The sequence below is a fragment of the Perognathus longimembris genome, chromosome 17, assembly GCF_023159225.1.
Source record: "Perognathus longimembris pacificus isolate PPM17 chromosome 17, ASM2315922v1, whole genome shotgun sequence".
NCBI lineage: Eukaryota > Metazoa > Chordata > Mammalia > Rodentia > Heteromyidae > Perognathus > Perognathus longimembris.
In genome coordinates, this window is record NC_063177.1 from 14,990,493 (window position 1) to 15,008,513 (window position 18,021).

The window sequence follows — 18,021 nt, forward strand, 5'->3', positions numbered from 1 at the left end:
GCCCAGGCCCAGAGTTCAAGCCTCAGGGCCGAAAAAGAAAAAGCCATATATATGTCATCTACCATACAGTATATGCATTTACTCATATATATGTATACAACCGTGTGTGTGTGTTTGTGTGTGTGTGTGTGTGTGTGTGTGTGTGTGTGTGTGTTTACGTATTCTCTGGAGCCCAACCCACTTATGAATTTCCCTTGGGAACTTCAAATATCTCCGTAGCCAGCTCCGTCTTTCTTGCCTCGTCCCGCCCCAGCGGCGCATGCGCATTTCCAAGCCCTGTGATTGGATGGAGACTTGGGCTGAGCCGCGTCACTTCCGAGGCGGGAGGATGAAGTTGGTCTACCATGGTTTCTTGGACGTCCAGGTGGGTGCTGCTGAGGGCATGAACTCGTCGTTGTGTGGGAGACGGAGTCAGACTGTGAGCTGAGGGGACCCTTGAGGGGGTTGCTTGCCCGGATGAGGGGCGGGAAGTGGTGTGGAGGCTGAGGCGCAGGCCGCGGGCTCCGCGGGGCGCGCTTCGTCCTCAGAAACCTTCCGGGTCCCTGCAACGCCCCACTTCTAAGGAGGCTGAGCTCAGACCTGGGTGCTGGAGCGCTGGCTCGGGCGCCGAGGCCTCACGGCCTGCGTTTGCGTGACTGGGAACCCGAATGGTAGTGCGGCGGTTTCCCCCAACCCCCTCCCGCGAGGCTGGGCGGTGCCTGTCGGAGGCTGCGGCGCCCCAAGTTCGCATGCGCGCGCCCGACGGGCCTCAGTTCCACAGCCCCAGCCGCCCGCAGCTAGTGCGGGTGCGGCTGGCCTGACCCAGACCAGGCCACTGAGACCCCGTGGCCTCGGCACTGTCACCTTAGCCTGGTGACAGGTGCCAAGACGATGCCATTCTTCGGAAGGCAGGGGAGGGTACTGACTCTTAGCTATCTTACTTCAACCCTTGCCAACTTGGGCAAATACCGTCGTAAGTCCTTAGCGTCTGTTTCTTCAGCGGCAACTTTGGGAAATTATCCGCCCACATGTAAAGCCGTAGATAAATGTAAAGGTGTACTCGATAAATGGTACCCATACAATTCTGTCAGGTTATTTAAGAATTTACTGTAGTGATTTGAGAAGTTTATTTATTTATTTTGGGAGACCATTCTGTTCTGTCTCTCGAGTGGATCTCTTGACCCTAGTAATTTTCCTTTTCAGCTTCACCACACCCGTTTCTTTGGAAAGAAACTGCGTATGGGGTATGTGTATATATATGCGTGCGCACTAGTTACTGGGGCTCAAATTCAGAGCCCCTGGCACTGTTTCTTGAGCCACATCTCCACTGATGTCTCTTTTTGGTAGTTAATTAGAGATAAAAGTCCCACAGGTTTATCTCTTCAGAGTAACTTTGAACCTTGATCTTTAGATCTCAACGTCCTGAGTTGCTAGGATTACAGGCTTGAGCCACCGGTGCCAGGCTTCTTTTGGGTTTTCTATATACATGTATATGAGCATAGGTAGAATTGCCAGTAAATGCTTTTCAAGTCTTGCAACCCGTACAGGGGAGGAAAGAGTGTTTCTGGAGATATGGCAGATAGAACCTGGAATCTTTAGCTTGATGGTAAGAGTGTAAATTAGCAGACAAAATATACTTTTTTGGAAGGGAAGAGAAGGGACCTAACTTTGAGCACCCACCAGAATGCTGTATTAGATATCTTTCTCACCACCACAACTGAGTTAAGTAGGTGGGTACTACAATGTTTTCAGAAGAATTGTGCAAGGTAATTTAGCAAATAGTAAACGAGGCAGGCTTTTATTTATTTATTACAAAATTATTTTTTGGCCAGTCCTGGGCCTTGAACTCAGGGCCTGAGCACTGTCCCTGACTTTTTTGCTCAAGGGTAGCACTCTACCACTTGAGCCACAGCGGCACTTCTGGCCATTTTTTATATATGTGGTGCTGAGGAATCAAACTCAGGACTTCATGTATACAAGGCGAGCACTCTTGCCACTAGGCCATATTCCCAGTCCCTTATTTTTTTAATTTAATTTTTTTGTGGGTTGTAGGGCTTGAACTCATGGCTTGGGCACTGTCCCTGAGCGTTTGTGCTGAAGGCTAGTGCTCTACCATGTTGAACCACAGTTCTACTTTGGGTTTTTCTGGTGATTAATTATAGATAAGAGTTCATGGGCTTTCAAAGCTGAGCTGGCTTTGAACCCGGATCTTCAGATCTTAGCCTGCCAACTAGCTAGGATTATAGGTGTGAGCCACCAGTGCACAACTGAGGCAGACTTTTAGATCCAGGCCTTTCTGCAAAACCTATCCTTATTTCAGATATTAAAGTTTTCCTGGGCTAGGAATGTGGCTTAGTGGAAGAGTGCTTGCCTAGCATGCATGAAGCCCTGGATCAATTCCTCAGTACCACATAAACAGAAATGGCCAGAAATGGTGCTATGGCTCAAGTGGTAAAGTGCTAACCTTGAGCAAAAAGAAGCTCGGGGACAGTGCCCAGGCCCTGAGTTCAAGCCCTGGGACTAGCAAAAAAAAAAAAAGGTTTTTCTTTGTGATGATCTTTTTTTTTTTTTAATTGGGTTTGAGTTATTTCCTCCCTTCTTTCCTTCCTTCCTTCCTTCCTTCCTTCCTTCCTTCCTTCCTTCCTTCCTTCCTTCCTTCCTTCCTTCCTTCCCTAGCCCTGGAGCTTGGACTCAGAGCCTGAGCACTGTCCCTGGCTTCTTTTTGCTCAAGGCTAGCACTCTACCACTTGAGCCCCAGCAACACTTCTGGCATTACTTTCCTTTTGTTTAGTAACATCTGTTCCCTCTTTCACTCATTCCCTCCCATTCCCACTCATGAGTTGCTTAGTTCACTTTCATCAGTGTCCAGTGTAGCTGAAAGTCCCCTCTGCTATATTATTTTTATTGTTATTATTATTTTCACACACTTTCCACTCATTCTTTTTTTTTTTTTTGGCCAGTCCTGGGCCTTGGACTCAGGGCCTGAGCACTGTCCCTGGCTTCTTCCCGCTCAAGGCTAGCACTCTGCCACTTGAGCCACAGCGCCGCTTCTGGCCGTTTTCTGTATATGTGGTGCTGGGGAATCGAACCTAGGGCCTCATGTATCCGAGGCAGGCACTCTTGCTACTAGGCTATATCCCCAGCCCCCCACTCATTCTTTTTACTGTATTTTGGTATCTTGAGTCCTGTTCCTGTTTACTTTGTTCTATCTTTTTGCATTTTAATTCTTTTTTTTTTTTTTTTTTTTTTTGGCCAGTCCTGGGGCTTGGATTCAAGGCTAGCACTCTGCCACTTAAGCCACAGCGCCACTTCTGGCCATTTTCTGTATATGTGGTGCTGTGGAATCGAACCCAGGGCCTCATGTATACAAGGCAAGCACTCTTGCCACTAGGCCATATCCCCAGCCCTACATTTTAATTCTAACACCTGCATATCAGGGAGACCATATGCCGTTTGTCTCTCTGTTTTTGGCTTGTCTCATTCAACATTATTTGTTCTAGTTCTATCCATTTTCCAGCTAATGCCATTATTTTATCCTTTCTAGTGGCAGTGTAAAATTCCGTTGTATATAGGCACCACATTTTTTTAATCCATTCCTCTGTAGTGGGGCATCTGGGTTGTTTCCATATCCTGGCCATTGTGAATAGTGCAGCAATCAACATGGAGGCACAGGTGTCCTTGTCATATCCTGGTTCCTGTTGTTCAGGATAGATGCCTAGGAGTGGTATAGCTGGGTCATAGGGTATGTCTATGTTTACTTTTTTGAGGAACCTCCAGACTTCTTTCCAGAGTGGTTGTACTAGTTTACATCCCCATCAGCAGTGCAGTAGGGTTCCTCTTTTTTCACATCTTCACCACCATTTGTTGTTGTCTGAATTCAGAATATGGGCCATTCTTACTGGGGTAAAGTGATATCTCAGTATTGTTTTTATTTGCATTTCCTTTTGTGATGATCTTTAAAAAAAATTATAGGGCTGGGAATATGGCTTAGCGGTAAGTGCTTGCCTTGCATACATGAAGCAAGTGGAGCAAGTGGAGATGGAAGGGTTATATGGCTGGGATGACCACTCTGGGATTTCCCCAAGTGGCATTGCAATAGCTTCAGAAGCAGTGTGGTAGCTGGGCTCTGGTGGCTCACCCCTGTAATCCTAGCTACTCAGGAGGCTGAGATCTAAGAGGATCATGGTTTAAAGCCAGCCAGGGCAGGAAAGTCCATGAGACTCTTACCTCCAAGGGTTGTGTCTCAAGTGATAGAGCTCTAACCCTGAACAAAAGAAACCCAGGGACAGCACCAGGGCCCCAGTGCAAGCCCCAGGACTGATGAGGGGGTAGGGGTGGGGGAAAGCAAGCAATGTGGTAAGGCTTGATTAATAGCTGTTTAAAGGTTATATAGTCCAGAACATTCAGCAGGGAGTATTGAGTTTAGTGTTACAAAGTTGCATGTCAAAGCCAGTTCCAAGGAGCTTGGGAAAAGAAATGTGGCCTGAAATACTTACTAAAACAACACTAAATCAGCTCTAGTCAACAAGTGATAGCTGTCACTCATACACAGCTTTTCTAGAGTAGATAGATACCTGTCCATTTGGAGTGAAATTCAGGGCTTCAATTCAGTAGTACGGGTAGCTTATTATTAGAGGCTATTTTACCAAAAGAGATGCCAGCCCGAAGTCAAGACTGTGAGGTTGAGAATATTTCAGGGAAATAAGGCTGAAATCAAAGTAAACAAACTGCTTGACCTCTGCATTTTCTGATTATATAAAACAATAGATTTCCCCTCCCCCCCTTTTTAAGAAAAATATATTTCTTATTCAAACGTGCAACAGAGAGTGTTTACATAAAGGAAGCTTTTTGTATCCTTGTCATGGGTGTGGAATGTACCTTCCCTAACATATTTTTGTCCTCTACTTCATAATAATAGAGATCAGAAGTATTTCTCAAATCAGAGATGCTGTTAATCAGGGCTGGGAAATGGCCTAGTGGCAAGAGTGCTTGCCTCGTATACACGAAGCCCTGGGTTTGATTCCCTTGGGTTTGATTCCCCAGCACCACATATATAGAAAACAGCCGGGAGTGGCGTTGTGGTAGAGTGCGAACCTTGAGCAAAAAGAAGCCAGGGACAGTGTTCAGGCCCTGAGTCCAAGGCCCAGGACTGGCCAAAAATAAAAAAATAAAAAAAAATGCTGCTATCAGAAGTATTTGATTTTTGGATATTTTTCAGATGTGGGAATATTTATATGAACATCTTGGATATGGTATCCCAGGTCTAAATACAAAGCTCATATGTTTCATATATGCCTTATATACATACACTGAAAGTAATTTTATGAAGTATTTTTAGCAGCTGTTACACAAGTCAGTCACAGTGCTTATAAAAGTCTAGATTTGAGCCAGGTGTGGTGGCTCATACCTTCACACCTGTAATCCTAGCTACTCAGGAAGTTAAGACCTGGAAGATAATGGTTCAAAACCAGCCCAGGTAGAAAAGTCTGAGAGATTGCATGCATCTCCAAATAACCAGCAACAAGCTAGGCCTAGAGATACTGGTTCAAATGGTACTCAGCTGCAAAAGCAAGCTGAGTGATAGTGAGAGGCCCTGAATTCAAATTCCATACCAGGAAAAATAAAAAAGAAAGTTTAGATTTGGGGGGAACTTGGATTTTGAGACTAGGGCCACTCAGCTTGTAAGAATTAATATTTAGGCCACCTAGGACCTCTGGCTAGAAGGAACTGGCTGTTTGGCAACACAGCATAAACTGAAAGAGCTATGTTGGGCACTCCTGACTCAAGCCTATAATCCTAGTTACTGAGATTTGAGGATTGGGGTTCAAAGCCAGCTTAGGCAGGAAAGTCCATCAGACTCTTTATGTCCGATTTACCACCAACAATCTGGAAGTGAAGTTGTGGCTCAAGTGGTAGAGGGGAAAAAAAAAAAAGCTCAGGGACAGCACCAGGCCTGGATTGCAAGCGTCAGGTCCAGCACCCCCCAAAAAAGTCAATATATTAATCTGTAATGGTTTTATTTATTGAGCATTTGTGATTTGCTGTGTTAAGAACTTCATTATAGGTTACTCAAGATAGGATTTACTGTTTTCATTTATGTAGGAATAAATGGCCTGAGAGATGGTAAGAACTATAAGAACACAGGCACAGAACTAGAACAACAGCCAGTTTCATGTCACTTCCAAGTGCAGTGCTTATGTACATATCACGTTCATTTCTCCTCTTCTTCCTCTTCCTCCTCCTCCACCTCCCTTTTTCCCAGGCAAGTGCACTGCCACTGAGCTACACTCCAGCCCACCATTCCTTCATTTAACAGGTATTTATTGAATTCCTATTGTGTACCAAAAATGTGCTAGCTGTTTGGGGAATATATTAGTGACCAAAACAGATACAGCCATTGTCCTCAAGTTGTAAATAGGTCATGAAGGAGAGCATTAATTTCACTTGTGATGTGTGCTGTGGAGGATTGTAGAAGGTGCTGTGAGGATGCTTGATGGGGTCAGTGATAGGGGAGGGAATGGGACCAATGGAGCCAAAGGCTATGTTGGAGTAATTGGGCAAAGAGCTACCAGAATGAGGAAAGGCCATGTGGGAAGCCGTAAGACCAGCAGTATTACAGTGACTGGAAGTGGGGAAATTGTGAGGTCAAATGCTGTACTGCTCCTAACTAGTTTATTTGCTCCTCAGAACATGCAATCCATTCCACAGTTTGCAACTTATTTTCTAGCTGTGTATCAGAGCCCAGTCTCCTGTTTTCAAATATATGGCTAGATCACTGTGTACCCACAGGATGGACTTGGGATGGAAAATGGGATAAATACCTAAATGGGATAAATACCTAAATATGAGACCTCATCAGTATATGGTAATTTGTGGTGGGCACAGTCAAATGATGCCAGCTGCCAGTATTGTATCTCATCATGTGTGTCTCTGGTTTAACATTGTTTCATTCTTCCCTGCTCCAAGCCTGTTGTTAGCTTCCAAGAGTACAAACATGTATAGACTCTTTCCTTCCACTGAGGTACTTCAGTATGTCACCTGTCTTCTACTGAGGATGCTATAGATGTTATTAGCATTGTTCTTCAGGGATCCCCCCCTTCCCCCAGCTGTGGGGCTTGAACTCAGGGCCTCTGCATTGTCCCTGAGCTTTTTTGCTCAAGGCTAGTATTGTACCACTTTGAGCCATAGCACCACTTCCTGTTTACTAGTGGTTCTTTGGAGATAAGAGTCTCACTGCCTTTCCTTCCCCGGGCTGGCATTGAACTGCGATCCTCAGTTCTTAGCCTCCTGAGTAGCTAGGATTACAGACATGAGCCACTCATGCCTGGCCAGTATTTTTTATTTAACATGTGCTAGGGTTACAGTGGTGACCAAGTAGGGGCATGACCTCTGCCCTCATTAGCTTAAGCTCCCAGAGAGAGAAGAGAGGGTTAGAACTATGAGATTTTAGCAATGGAGGCTGGGGGGTATCGGCCTGGCCATGCCAAGGACTCAGGGTTTTCCTGAGAGTGAGAAGCCTTGGATGAGTTTGTCAGGGAATGGTCCCATCAGGTCTGTGTTAGGTCCAGCTCTTCAGTCGAGGCCCAAGTCATAGATTGAGGGCTATTTACCAGGTAGGATTGATTATTAAATGGGGGAGAAGGGGATTTTCATTTCTCAGTTTCCTTGCAAACCACAGATATTTGAAATCCACAGTGGAAAACATTTCAAGGTGCTTCACAAAATGGAGAGTTTTCCAAGGTAGTTTTACCAAGTTTCAGTACAGCAAGGGAAAGCAGGAAAGGAAGAGAAATAGTTCCTGCTTCCCACACAGGAAATGGGAGTAGACAGTCAAAATGATAGTTCTTATCTGGGATTTGAGCTGGTGTGGTGGGGGGAGACTACACTTGGTCATGTGGTCTAGCCACTCTTAGTTATTAGAGATAATGGAAAACATGAGTTGGGCACTGGTAACTCATGCCTGCTGTAATCCTAGCTAGTCAGAAGGCTGGGCTCTGAGGATCATGTTTCAGAGCCAGCCTAGGCAGGAAGTTTGTGAAGCGCTTATCTCCAATTAACCAGTAAAAAACCAGAGTGGAGCTGTGGCTCAAGTTGTAGGGCACTAGCTTTGAGCATAAAAGCTCAGAGACAGTACCCAGGCCCTGAGTTCAAGCCCTAGACCTGGCACAGACAAACATGGAGAAGTGTTTTAGGCTTACCCAGATAAAACACAGGGACCATTGGTATGACTATCAGAACATGCATTTGCCAGACGTGCTCTTCCAATTCTGTCTCTGCCTATTATAGTTATTCTTACAACTTAACATCTAGGGGCTGGGAATATGGCCTAGTGGCAAGAGTGTTCGCCTCGTATACATGAAGCCCTGGGTTCGATTCCTCAGCACCACACATATAGAAAATGGCCAGAAGTGGCGCTGTGGCTCAGTGGTAGAGTGCTAGCCTTGAGCAAAAAGAAGCCAAGGGACAGTGCTCAGGCCCTGAGTCCAAGCCCCAGGACTGGCAAAAAAAACAAAACAAACAACTTAACATCTAAAGAGAAAATGATAGGAAGGGAATTTCTGTTCAGCTTACTTCCTGGTTTGAATTTCTGAGTCTAGTACTGTTTAAAAAATTGACATAATTTATCATATCAACAGGCTAGAGAAAAAAAAGTCACATGATTATATCAATAGGTGCAGAAGAAATATTTAACAATTTCCAATACTATTCATGAGGACAATTTTCAGCAAATTGGGAATATAGGACAGTTTTCTCAACTTGATAAAGAGTATCTACAAAAAAGAAAATGGTATAGCTAACATCTTTCTTTTTCTTTGTGCCAGTACAGGAGTTTGAACTCTGTGCCCGAGAATTGTCCTTTTGCTTATTCTCTCAAGGCTGGTGCTCTACCTACTTTCTGTCTTTTGGTGGTTAATCAGGGATAAGAGACTTACAGACTTTCCTATCTGGGCTGGCTTTGAACTTTGATCCTCAGATCTCAGTCCAGCTTCCTGAGTAGTTAAGATTACAGGCATGAACCACAAGATAACTGGCTTCATAACTTTTTTTATTAGTCCTAGCCTCGAACTCAGGGCCTGGGTCCTGTCCCTGAGCGTTTGTAGTCAAGGCTAGAGCTCCACCATTTGAGCCATAGCACTCTGTCTGGCTTTTGAGGGGTTAATTGGAGATAAGAGTGAGAAATAAATGAAGAGATATTCCATGTTCATGACTAGGCACCTAATTAATGTCTCTGGTAATGATAAGATAATAATGTGAGCATGGAATTGAGTGGCTGAAGTATGATGCAAGATAAGATGATGGGGACAGGAGGTCAAGGAACTGAGAGGGTAGGGTACTGGAAGAAGTATCCATATCAATACAAATGACTAAGAATTATGACAACAGGGGAAGTTCAGGAGAGAGTGTGAAGAACTCAAGGTCTTCAGATAATGGAGGGCAAAGGGGATGGCCAAGGGGAAGATACATGATTTGAATGAAGGGCAGTGTGTGGTAGAACCTGATGATGAGAGTCATATATAGCTGGTCTTAGGAGGAGGAACATTGATGACTCTACTGCAACTCCAAGCCATCTTATAGGTGAGAACACAGCCACTACCGCACAGGACTGCAGGGGAGCCTGTCCTCAGGAAGCACTAGCCATTGTTGGAGCAGGAGGGTGAGGGGACCATTCAGAGTAGAGGCTGAAAATGAAACAGGATCTTTCTAGGATAAACCACAGGGTCTCAGAATATGAAGGGAGTGAGAGATGTACAAAGTGTTTTGGGATCCAGGAGCCAGAAGCTGTCCTAAGATTACTGATCTTCTAATAGTGACTGATGTAAGGATCTGGTGAGATTGGTCCCAGTTGTTTCCAGGCATTTGGAGTGGTGGGGTGCAGGTAGAAGGCCTATGGGGAGCTGCCAGCAGACTCCTGTTGATTGAGGCTGGAAGAGAGGCAATGTCAGTCCTGACCCTGTGGGTAGAGGTCAGCAGATCATCCTGGCTAACAGCTACAGAGATATTCAAGGTCTCTAAAGTTTAATGTTCACCAAACCCACCAGAGGAAGACCTTGAGAGTCAGATTCCCAGATCTTTTCTGGTGTTAGTGGTCTTCAGTCTGAGTAGTGTCTTGGATCTGTATTTTAATGTGCTTCTGGAGCCGGGGTAGTTATTGGACTACATTGATTCAATGTGACTCTGAGCTCTCTGGTGCATAAAATGTATCAGGAACTGAATGAAGTGTGGAAGTCTGATGTACTCTGTAGTCACCTCTGTCAGGTCCCATTCACAGTCCTGTTCAAGACCCTACCCACCATGCTACCCCCTATAGATGCCATAGTAACTTCACATTGGTCAGTTTGTTCCTTTTAGTGTTCTAAGTGGTATTTATTTTTAGCTAATTTTATTGTGTAGGGTAGGGTTTCTAATAGAGCTGATTATATTCACTAATCTAGTATCAGTTGAGCCAAGTTGAACATGAGAGAGAAATGCAAATAACCCGAGGTTCACAAAAGGAGAAACCATACCGTGAAACTGCACATATCCATCATCCCACTTCAACAACCTTCAGCATTTTGCCATATGGAAGAAAAGACACCCAAATCCTGCTTTTCCTGACTCAAATGCTTGATTTTTTTAAATGTTTGCTATCACTTCATTCTGTGACTAACCTTATTAATCTTCTCAGGATCAGGAAAATGCTTTACTTTATCAAATATAGATTGACATTCTCATTTAAGATAGCAGCCCACCTGGGTGATGGTGGCTCATCCCGACAATCCTAGTTTCTCAGGAAGCTGAGATACAAGGATTCAAGTTCTAAGCCAGGCCAGGCAGACACATCCAAGAGATTCCTTTTTTTTTTTTTTTTGCCAGTCCACTCTCTGAGCTGCTTTTGCTCAAGGCTAGCACTCTACTACTTGAGCCACAGTGCCACTTCCAGATTTTTCTAAGGAGTTTATTGGGGATAGAGTCTCACAGGCTTTCCTGCCTGGGCTGGCTTTGAACCGCGATCCCTCAGATCTCAGTCTTCTGAGTAGTTAGGATTACAGATAGATGTGAGCCACTAGTGTCCAGCAAAAAGCCAGAAGTGAAGGCATGGTTCAAGTGGTAGAGTGCTTAACTTCAGCAAAAAGTTAAGCAAGATCTCTAGGCCCGGGGCTGGGGATATGGCCTAGTGGCGAGAGAGCTTGCCTCGTATACATGAGGCCCTGGGTTCGATTCCCCAGCACCACATATACAGAAAACGGCCAGAAGTGGCGCTGTGGCTCAGGTGGCAGAGTGCTAGCCTTGAGCGGGAAGAAGCCAGGGACAGTGCTCAGGCCCTGAGTCCAAGGCCCAGGACTGGCAAAAAAAAAAAAAGATCTCTAGGCCCTGAGTTTAAGCCTCAATACCAGCACACACACACACACACACACACACACACACACACACACACAAATATATACACACACACATGTATGTACACACACATACATAGCTCTGTTCTTTCACACTGAAAAATGGAAGTGAATGTATGGTGTTTTCAACTTAATGTGATAGTTAATCTTTTTTTTTTGTTTTTTTGTCATGGGGCTTGAACTCTGGGCCTGGGTGCTGTCCCTGAGCTCTTCAGCTCAAGGCTAGTGCTCTACCACTTGAGCCACAGCACTACTTCGTGATAGTGAATCTTGACTGTCAATTTGATTGAATTAATGGCACCTAGGAGATTAATTAAGAACACCGCTAGGAATGTGGCTTAGTGGTAGAGTGTTTGCCTAGCATTCATGAAGCTCTAGGTACTATTCCTTAGGACCACGTACACAGAAAAAGCCAGAAGTGGTACTAGCCTTGAACAAAAGCTCAGGGACAGTACCCATGCCCTAATTTCACACCCCAAGACTGGCAAAAACAAAACAAACAAACAAACAAAAAACCATTGCATGTGTCCATGAGGATCTTTCCAGAGATAATTAGATATGAGGGTTCTGACCTAATCAATTGTTTACTCCATCCATGGGTTCAAAATTAGAGTAGACTATTGGAGGGTGGAAGAAGTTAGTCACTGAGGCCAGAATTGTCAAATTTTTCCCTGGCCCCTTCCTCTTTTGCTTCTTTCATTTCCTGGCTGCCATGAGGTGAGCATCTCATATCAGCCCCTTACCATAGACCCAGATCAACCTATGGTGGACTGAAACCTCTGCAACTTCCCCCCTTCTCTCAGATATTGTGTCATAGTGATGAAAAACTATTTAAATACATACTCTGGAATCTGCTAAATAGATAGATTTTTGGGGGGAGAGGGGTCTTGTTTTTGTTTGGTTTAGCTAGCATGTATAGGCTCTATATGAGAAATAGGATAGAAAAATTTCTCTATGATGCAGAATGGGAAATCTAAAAGTGTGTGAAATCAGTTGCTTAACTACTTACTGTGGACTTGACCTGAAGAAACAGAGCAGCATTTGCTGGGACACCTGGTAAAGTGCTGGGGCCCTAGAGAAGCTTTGTTGTTGCTGTGTTTTATGCTGCTCTTGGTGTTTGAGCTTAGGGCCTGGACGCTTCCTGGAGCTTCTTTTGCTCAAGGCTAGGGCTCTTAACACCTGTGCCACACTTCCATTTTGGCTTTTTTTGGTAGTTTATTGACGAAAGGGTCTCACAGACTTTCCTGCCCAGGTTGGCTTTGAACTGTGATACTCAGCCTACTTAGTAGCTAGAATTGCAGGTATGAGCCCACAGTGCCTGGCTGGGCGAGGCTATTTTTAAACACAAGTGTAGATGTTGGCACTGGTAGCTCCATCTCAGGTTATCATGTGTTCTTCCAGTAGGTGGGTCTGCTTTCCTGTATATTTCCTGATGTCAGTACAGTACAGATTTTAAGTAGAATCATCATACACTTTTTCTTTCAAGTGCTTCTTCAGAGTAAAGGGCATTTCCCAGTTAAATTTCACAATTGTGTTTTTCAGTTCCAAAAATAACTTGGAATTCAGGGTGAAACATGGTTGTAGATAAATTACAGTAAGGAGGATTCAGAGAGACAGTGGGCAGAGGCAGATGGTGTATCTAAACCTGTGAGAAAACTGACGTAGTTTTATTACATTCTAAAATAATCGATAGGGGATAGGGGCTGGGGATATGGCCTAGTGGCAAGAGTGCTTGCCTTGTATGCATGAGGCCCTCGGTTCAATTCCCCAGCACCACATATACAGAAAACGGCCAGAAGTGGTGCTGTGGCTCAAGTGGTAGAGTGCTAGCCTTGAGCAAAAAGAAGCCAGGGACAGTGCTCAGGCCCTGAGTCCAAGCCCCAGGACTGGCCAAAAAAATAAAAATAAAAATAAAATAAAATAAAATAATCGATAGTCCAAGCCTGAGACTACTTGAAGCAGCATTTAATTCTTCCCGGGCTGTGGCTTGGCTTTTATTTGTTTTAGTGAGCTTTTCTATCATTGAAGCTGCAGGGATGTCTAGCTTTCCTATGGGACTCTTTTGTTCCTCAGAAAGTATAGGCATTATTTTCATATTTTTATTTATTATTTGCCTGTTTTATTAATAGATCTTGTTGGGGCTGGGAATATGGCCTAATGGCAAGAGTGCTCGACTCATATACATGAAGCCCTGGGTTCGATTCCCCAGCACCACATATATGGAAAACGGCCAGAAGTGGCGCTGTGGCTCAAGTGGTAGAGTGCTAGCCTTGAGCAAAAAGAAGCCAGAGACGATGCTCAGGCCCTGAGTCCAAGGCCTAGGACTGGCCAGAAAAAAATAGATCTTGTTGGTTTTGTTTTTGTTTTTTTACTTTTCTGGTACTGGGGATCAAACCCAGGACATTGAACTTGCTAGGCAAGTGCTTTGCCACTGAACTATATCCCAGCCCGCCCTGTTTTTTTTTTGTCAGCCAAGAGAACTGGAGGGGTTTATCTCAGTGGTTCAGTTTCATGCAAGAAACCTGTATGGGGTTCTCACCACAGAAAAGGTATGCAAGGTAGAGAATAAAATGCCAAATTTTCTTCTGAGAGAACTGCCATCTAGGGAGGAAGCAACTATGTGGAAGGTCATGGTGGAGAGGTGAGGGAAAATGCTGAGCAGGAGCCAGAAAAGTAACAGGCAGCCATAGACCTCCATAGATCCAGAGTTTCTGGTATTGGGACTTGAACTCAGAGCCTGGTTGTTGTTCGTGAGCTTTTTTGCTCAAGGCTAGTACTCTACTACTTGAGCTACATCTTCACTTCCCAGCTTTTTTGGTGATTACAGTAAGAATCTCAGGGAGTTGTTTTTTGTTTTGTTTTGTTTTGTTTTTTTGGCCAGTCCTGGGCTTGAACTCAGGGCGTGAGCACTGTCCCTGGCTTCTTTTTGCTCAAGGCTTGCACTCTACCACCTGAGCCACCGCACCACTTCTGCCTTTTTCTACATATGTGTTCTGAGGAATTGAACCTAGGGCTTTCATGTATGTGAGGCAAGCACTCTACTGCTAGGCCATATTCCCAGCCCCTCATGGACTTTTTGTCCAGGCTGGCTTCCATAATCCTCAGATCTCAACCTCCAGAATAGCTAGGATCACAGGCATGCGCCATCGGTGCTTGGCTCCTCTTCTTCCTTTTACTAAAGTATTTATTATTGCAGATAGGTTTCCTATAACCAAGGTGGATTTTTTTGGCCAGCCCTGTGCCTTGAACTCAGTGCCTGAGCACTGTCCCTGGCTTCTTTTTGCTCAAGGCTAGCACTCTGCCACTTGAGCCACAGTGCCACTTCTGGACATTTTCTGTATATGTGGTGCTGGGGAATCGAACCCAGGGCTTCATGTATATGAGTCAGGCACTCTTGCCACTAGGCCATATTCCCAGTCCCTTGTTTTTTTTTTTTTGGCCAGTCCTGGGGCTTGGACTCAGGGCCTGAGCACTGTCCCTGGCTTCTTTTTGCTCAAGGCTAGCACTCTGCCACTTGGGCCACAGCGCCACTTCTGGCCATTTTCTGTATATGTGGTGCTGGGGAATTGAACCCAGGGCCTCATGTATACGAGGCAAGCGCTCTTGCCACTAGGCCATATCCCCAGCCCCCCCTTGTTTTGTTTTTTAAAACCAGTCCTGGGGCTTGAACTCAGGGCCTGGGCACTGTCCCTGAGCTTCTTTTTGCTGAAGGCTAGCACTCTTGAGCCACAGTGCCACTTCTGGCCTTTTCTGTTTATATGGTACTGAGGAATTGAACCCAGGGATTCATGGATGCTAGGCAAACACTCTACCTCTAAGCTACATTCCCAGTCCTAACAAAGGTTCTTAAAGTATCATTTCGTATTTTTTTTTTTTTTTTGGCCAGTCCTGGGCCTTGGACTCAGGGCCTGAGCACCGTCCCTGGCTTCTTCCCGCTCAAGGCTAGCACTCTGCCACTTGAGCCACAGCGCCGCTTCTGGCCGTTTTCTGTATATGTGGTGCTGGGGAATCGAACCTAGGGCCTCGTGTATCCAAGGCAGGCACTCTTGCCACTAGGCTATATCCCCAGCCCCCATTTCATATTTTTTAAAAATAGTTTATTTATTTGCCAGTCCTGGGACTTGAACACAGGGCTTGAGCACTGTCCCTGGCTGCTTCTTCTTTTTTTAATTAAATTTTATTGACAAGGTGTTGTGCAAAGGGGGTACAGTTACATAGGCAGTGAATACATTTCTTGTGATACCTTACACCCTCATTTTTCTTTCCCTTCTCTAGATCAGGTAGGCATATATACAATATCCAGTGTACCAAAATCATATAAAGTAACCACGTACATTTCCTATTCTTGAACTTCCTTAGCACATTTAATGTAAATATGGAGTTAAATTTAAAACATGGCTTTGGTAAATTGTGGGCTCTCTCTCTCTCTCTCTCTCTCTCTCTCTCTCTCTCTCTCTCGACTTCCCCTCACTTGGGGGGGGAAGGGGCTTGTCCGCCCCTTCCTGGGTGGTCCTCTATCGCTCTCACGTGGGAGCGATGGCCACAGGTAGCCTCGGTGGCGTGTGGTCGCAGGGTGCCCCAAAACTGCCAAGAATGACATGTACGCGTGGGCCCCTGGAGAAAACCTCTAAGGCTTCTGTTTATTCAAATGAGGAGCCTCCCAGATATACCCCAAAGGCGGGCACAAGAGAGGGGCCCCTGATTGGTCCCAAGGGGCTGTCCCTCAAGTGATGTCAGACTTCCTTCTCTTCCTGTTAAAGACAGGAAGGGGAGGGACAGGCTGAGGTCAGCTATGGCCCCTTAAAGGTGCAGCTGACCCCAACATCTGCTACTCTTTTTTTTTTTTTTAAATTAGTAGGGGTGTTGTAAACATACATGTAGGCATAAGGCAAATGCTGACATAAGACATATATATAAATATATAGGGGGCCTCTTCCACAGAGGGAAGGGGTAGGTAAGGTGGCTGTCCGTCTGGCTTTGTCCAGAGAAGCTGGAATCCTCAGCTGGTTTCTGCCAAGTGCAGGAAGGTGCAGACATCAGCCCTCTTTTGGTGAAGTAGAAGTAGGCTGGAGCTCTGGCATCCCTGGTAGTTCACAGTAGTTGATAATTTAAACATAAGTGATTAGTAAAACATTCTTTTTATATATAAACATTGAAGCGAAGGTGTTAAACCTTTGCGCTTACTTTTTAAAAACATTAAGGTTGGGTGTCCAACCCTCAGCTCCTATTTCCCCGTAACAGGACTCCCTTAAACCAAACAGTAGGGGGAGAGGAGTGGAAGAAACATGGTGCAAAATTTCTTTTATTTTTGTACAAAACTGCAAGCGACACTGCCACAGCTAAATATTGTGCCTCAAGAAGCACTTATTCTCTTTAGAAGAGCAGAAGAATTGCAGTATATTCCTTGTTTTCCTGAAGAGAACAAGAAGAGACATTTCTCCAGAGCAAGTGCTCTGGGTTTTTAGTTTTCCAATCTGTAAAAGCATTTACAAGGCTCTTTCCCACTGTTTTGGGAAGATTTAAATTTTCTTAGGATATTTTCTTAAGATATATAAGCATAGCTATCCTTACTAATCACGGGGTCTACTCTCCTCTCTCTCCCTCTCCTTTTTTTTTTTTCCAATTTTTATCTATTTTTTTTTTCTTATGACATGGCAGGGCACCAGGCTGGGTCCAGGGAAGAAACAGGGCTGACACTGGGTCCATCGCTGGTACAGGCAGGCTTTCCCGTTTCTCCATGGAAAAATCCACTACTGTTGGGCTCGTTAGCCTCTCCCGGCTCGGGTACTTACTTCTTTCTTTCCACACTCCCTTTCGCGCCCTCTCCCCTAGTCATCCGACCCGCAGATAAGCTAGGGTGAAGCGGGGGAGTCAGCACCGACCTGTCGCGCACAAGGCCTGGCCGAGAATGTATGCCCATCTCCTTACCAATAGACGAAAGTCTGACGTACACATGCCTCGGGGTTAGCTTCTTAGAGCGAACTAACTTTATTGAGACAAGGACAACGGGAGATGATTCCGAGGGGAGGGGTTTGGCCAGGATGTCGATAGGCTGAAAGGTATCACCTGACCCCCAAGAGCTATCGTCACTTGAGTGCGCCGAGCCAGGGCGGGGTTGGTAGGCGCCGGGCTGGCTAGAGGGTTGGGGGGCTGTTTGCCGAGCCGGTTTCTCTGGATTCCAATCCAGAGAGGGAAGCCGGGCCGCATTCCCCAGGGCTGGGGGAGGGGCATCAAGCCCCTTCCATCAAGGTGAAAGACCGATCCCAACACACTACGGTCTTTGTTATCCTGAAGAGAAAACAAGGGGAGACACTTCTCCAGAGCAAGTGCTCTGGACTTAGTTTTCCAATCTGTAAAGGCATATACAAAGCTCTGGGGATTTAGTTCAGCGGAAGAGCGCTTTCCTGATGAGCGCAAGGTCCAGGGTTCGGTCCCCGGCTGGGGGGGAGGGGAGGGAAACAACAACTATAGGTCAGAGGAAAAAAAAAAAAGGCAGTTTGGGAACAGACTGTGGAGTCAGCTTCCTGTAGCCACGGACTGCCACAGCCCATGCAGCTAGCACACATCAACCTGCATCCTATAAAGCAAAGTATTAATCCTGAGTCAGGAAAATCGAGGTTTGCGTAGTTGTTCCAAAATGACTCTGGTCCCTTGATCTTAAAAG

General features: G+C 45.4%; 1 protein-coding gene and 1 long non-coding RNA gene across 4 annotated transcripts in view; both read left to right on the top strand.

Moving 5' to 3' along the window:
* Positions 1-308: 308 nt before the first annotated feature.
* Dhrs7b (dehydrogenase/reductase 7B) overlaps positions 309-18,021 on the top strand; it is a 46,605-nt gene continuing 28,892 nt past the window's right edge. Inside the window, exons 1-2 of one of the 3 annotated variants that reach the window (XM_048366511.1) lie at positions 316-364; positions 6,242-6,295. Coding sequence is in view for 1 of the 3 variants with exons in the window: in XM_048366510.1 (XP_048222467.1) it covers positions 345-364 (20 nt within the window). In the remaining 2 variants the exon portion in view is untranslated. Of the gene's footprint in view, positions 365-6,241; positions 6,296-18,021 lie in introns of all 3 variants that reach the window. The other 2 variants (XM_048366510.1, XM_048366509.1) reach the window with 2 other exon arrangements.
* LOC125366097 lies at positions 367-15,052 on the top strand. Its single transcript, XR_007213781.1, has 3 exons — positions 367-418; positions 1,183-1,760; positions 15,013-15,052. It is a non-coding gene; the product is annotated as an uncharacterized LOC125366097 (long non-coding RNA).